The sequence below is a fragment of the Malania oleifera genome, chromosome 1, assembly GCF_029873635.1.
Source record: "Malania oleifera isolate guangnan ecotype guangnan chromosome 1, ASM2987363v1, whole genome shotgun sequence".
NCBI lineage: Eukaryota > Viridiplantae > Streptophyta > Magnoliopsida > Santalales > Ximeniaceae > Malania > Malania oleifera.
This window is the reverse complement of record NC_080417.1, coordinates 70,199,645-70,203,731: the sequence shown is the minus strand read 5'-3', so window position 1 is coordinate 70,203,731 and position 4,087 is coordinate 70,199,645. Positions and strand designations below refer to the sequence as shown.

The 4,087-nt window shown below is 36.6% G+C and overlaps 1 protein-coding gene across 1 annotated transcript; it reads left to right on the top strand.

Moving 5' to 3' along the window:
* Positions 1-1,110: 1,110 nt before the first annotated feature.
* On the top strand, positions 1,111-3,428 carry LOC131160193 (pentatricopeptide repeat-containing protein At1g43980, mitochondrial). Its single transcript, XM_058115601.1, has one exon. It carries the CDS (start codon positions 1,287-1,289, stop codon positions 3,216-3,218), a length of 1,932 nt encoding a protein of 643 aa, XP_057971584.1. The 5' UTR covers positions 1,111-1,286; the 3' UTR covers positions 3,219-3,428.
* The last annotated feature ends 659 nt before the right edge of the window (positions 3,429-4,087 follow it).

Genomic DNA, 4,087 nt, shown 5'->3' with positions numbered 1-4,087 from the left:
TATGAGTTAGAGGCAAGGACATAGGTAGTATTGGCCGAACCCCAATAACAGATCGTGTGTGCACTTTACATTTTCGCAATTTATTTACTACACGTGTATGTTATATTATGAATGTTGCGTATGATTTAATTTCCGCATCTTACATCTATCTGCGCATTTGGGTTTATGAGTATATAGACAGACCTAGGTTGAGTATTACTGCTGCGAATTTGGACATAGTTAGGAATAAATTTTTAAACTGGATATGTATTTCTTTACGAAAAAATTGTTATATCTTAGAAATCAATAAAACAGACAATTACAACAACATCTTTCAATTATTCTGAAATACTAGTTATCCATGAAGTTAGTAGAAAATGCGTGTGGCTCAGATTAATGATTTCTTATATCCAAAAAAATTGTGGTCTTCAATTAATCAAGGATATTGTAACAGTTTTATATGAAGACAACACTGCATGTATAGGTCAACTAAGAGAATGATACATAAATGGTGATAGAACGAATCATATCTCTCCAAAATTCTTCCATACATGAACTTTAGAAAAATGGTGATATAAATGTTCAGCGAATCCGATCAAGTGATAATCTAACAAATTTGTTCACCAAAGTTTTGCCTACTATAACATTCAAGAAATTAGTTTATCTCATTGGAATGAAATATCTCAAAGATCTTACTAAAATGAGTTAATATATGGATGACATCCAAAGGGGAGTGGTTATGAAAATCATAAAACATTAATGGTTGTCCCTCCTTCGTTTTTCTACCATAATAAATTATTTACTATCCTTATTGCCCTATAAAAGGACATCATCTCCCTCTCATCTTGACACACACACATTGTATGTTTGAAGTAAGTAGGCATATAGAAAGAGGATGAGAGATATTTTGTATGAGGGCGAAAATATTTTGTCCAAGGTCGGCTTCAAATCATTTTGTAATTTCTTCCGAAATAGTAAAGTTTTTTATCTTATCTGTCCGTAGAGTAGGCATATACGTAAATTTCTGACTAGAAAAATTATATGAGATTTTGATTCTTAAAAATCAGACCAAAAAAGGGAAGGGTAACTTCCCTGTAGTTCATACCTAGTTAAACTGCTCCTTGCTCGGAATTTTTGGTGATGAAATACCCAACGGCTGCATAATCTTATTCATATGCAGAGAAGATTTGCTCCATCAATCGTTGAAGAATATGTCTCAACAGCAGCAAATAGTCCGCTGTAGTTAAAGCCGCCATGCAGAGAAGATTTGCTTCATCAATGGTTGAACATGGTGGCATAGCATTAGTATGTACTCAGCACTAAAAAAAACGTATGGACGTCGCACCGCCTCAGTGTCCTTTTACTCTAACCTTATGGATTACTGTCTCGCACAGAAATCCTTAGTTTTTTTGAAATTTATTCATGCCCAATTAATAAAGGACGGATTCAACAATCATACTTTTCTTGGAAATCGTTGTCTAGATCTGTACACCCAATTTGGCTTTGCTAACGATGCTTTGAAAGTGTTTGATGAGATACACAACAAAAATTCCATATCTTGGAACATTAGCTTGAAGACGCTTTTGAAATTTGGCCATTTTAAAAGCGCGTGTAATCTGTTTGATGAGATGCCCGAGCGAGATGTTGTAAGTTGGAACTCAATGGTTTCAGGCTGTACTTCTTGTGGATTTGTTGATCATGCGTTTGAACTCTTCTTCAAAATGCAAGATGTTGGTATAAGACCAACTGCATTCACCTTCACGATTTTGATGTCCATTTCCTCTGTATATCAGATTAAGCAATTACATGCTAGCATGATTCGAAATTGTATGAATTTCTCCAGTGTGGTGCTCGGGAATGCATTAATTGACATGTATGGGAAGTTTGGTCTTTTGGATTACGCTTTGGGTGTGTTTTTGTCAATGGAGGAGTTGGATATCATATCTTGGAATTCCTTAATTTCCAGCTGTCATAAATCAGGGTATGAAGAACTGGCATTGAATCAATTCTTTATGATGAGATCAACAGGACATTCACCTGATCAGTTTACCATGTCAACGGTGATAGCTATCTGTTCTAACTCGCGAGATTTGGATAAGGGCATGCCAACTTTTGTTCTCTGTATCAAGATGGGGTTTCTTTCTAATACCATTATTTCAAGTGCAGCTATTGATCTCTTTTCTAAATGCAACAAATTGGAGGATTCCGTCCATCTATTTGAAGAATTAGATATATGGGACTCTATAGTTTGCAATTCAATGATTTCAAGCTATGCCCGACATGGGTGTGTGGAGGATGCTCTGCAACTCTTCGTGTTGACATTGAGGGAGGAACTCAAGCCAACTGAATTCACATTAAGCAGTGTTTTGAGCTCTGCTTCTGTGATTCATCCCTTGGAGCAAGGGTGCCAAATCCATTCTTTGGTTCTTAAACATGGTTTTGAGTCAGATGCCATTGTTGCTAATTCACTAGTGGACATGTATGCGAAATTTGGACTAATTGACTCCGCAATGAAAATATTTGCTAACATGGTTGTAAGAGATTTGATTTCTTGGAACACTATGATTATGGGACTAGCTTTCAATGGGAGGATTATTGAGGCCTTGGACACTTTTAAAGAACTGCTTGAGGAAGGTCCACCACCTGATCGAATAACACTAACTGGGGTTCTTATGGCTTGCAACTCTGGGCATCTTGTTGAGGAAGGAATAAGAATATTTTCCCTTATGGAGAAGGATTACGGAGTTGAACCCACAGGGGAGCATTATGCTTGCATTATTGACATGATGAGCAGAGCTGATAAGCTTGAGGAAGCGATGGAAATTACAGAAACAATGGCTCGCAAACCTGATGCTTCAATTTGGAGGCCAATACTTGATGCATGTGGAGTACATGAAGATTTTATGCTCACTGAAAGAGTTGCAAAGCGACTGATGGAGCTGGACACACTGTCATATCTGCCTTATGTGTATTTGGCTTGGACATACGAGATGAGGGGGAAATGGGAGAGCATGGTTCGAGTCAAGAAAGCTATGAAAGAGAGAGGTGTTGCAAAAATGATTGGTTGTAGTTGGATTGGGATAAGAAACTATATAATTGCTTTTGAGGAAAACCAAATGATTCATCATGGAGGTGAATGCATTTACTTGGTACTAAACTTAGTGATTTGGGAGACGAAGGATGAAGGTTCCATTTATCAACATTATGATAAATTGGGTTTAATGGTTGAGGAAGGGTGAAACACATACGGGAATAGTTAATTATGTGCTTCTCTACAATTTTTTTTGGGTGAAGTACCAATCCATTAACCTAAGAAATTAAATGAAACAAGAAGAGCATCACAGACCAAGAATATATTTATGAGTACAATATGTGAATATACTTATCGATTTGGTCTGTTTTAATTTAACATGTTGCGACCAGTGGTTAAGGAGTAGCATGATTAGATAGTCTGCTGTGTTTAGCTAGATTCACACATGTTTCAACACCAATATGCTTTACAAGTGGCTGTTACTGTATATGATTTTTGTGGTTTAATTGGTTCATGAAATCCATGACTTGGTTATATTGGGTCATTTTTCTATGCACTGGAAAGGGTACCTATGTCTAGATTGTGGATTTCTTAGGTGTTTGTTGCTTGGTATGCAGTGGGAAAAGACTCAAAATTGAAGTGAAGATGCCATTAGAACTCTTTCAATTGACAGTCAAAAGACTTTACTAGTCTTTTTGTTCCTTACAATTATGGAGCTGCCAAAAATTAATCTTCTGTGCAAAAATTATGGTCAGTCTGCGTTAAGTGGTGGAAAAAGTATGTCACTGGGTATTGGGAAGTGTTTGGAATGATTTAAATTAGTTACATGGATGACTAATGACATGGAAAAGTTACTTCCAGACATTTATGAAGTAATGTTTGTTGTGGCTTATGATAGTAATTTATTGCTCAAAAATTTTAATCTATGGGAGTCCAAAGTACAAGTGAGGAAAACCCAACTTCAACTCATAAATTGGAATAACCTAATCGATGGACAACTTGATTGATCCAGAGTGAGATATACCCGACACAGAGAGAGATCACTGCCTTCCTCTGTGTGGTTTTCAACCTTATTTC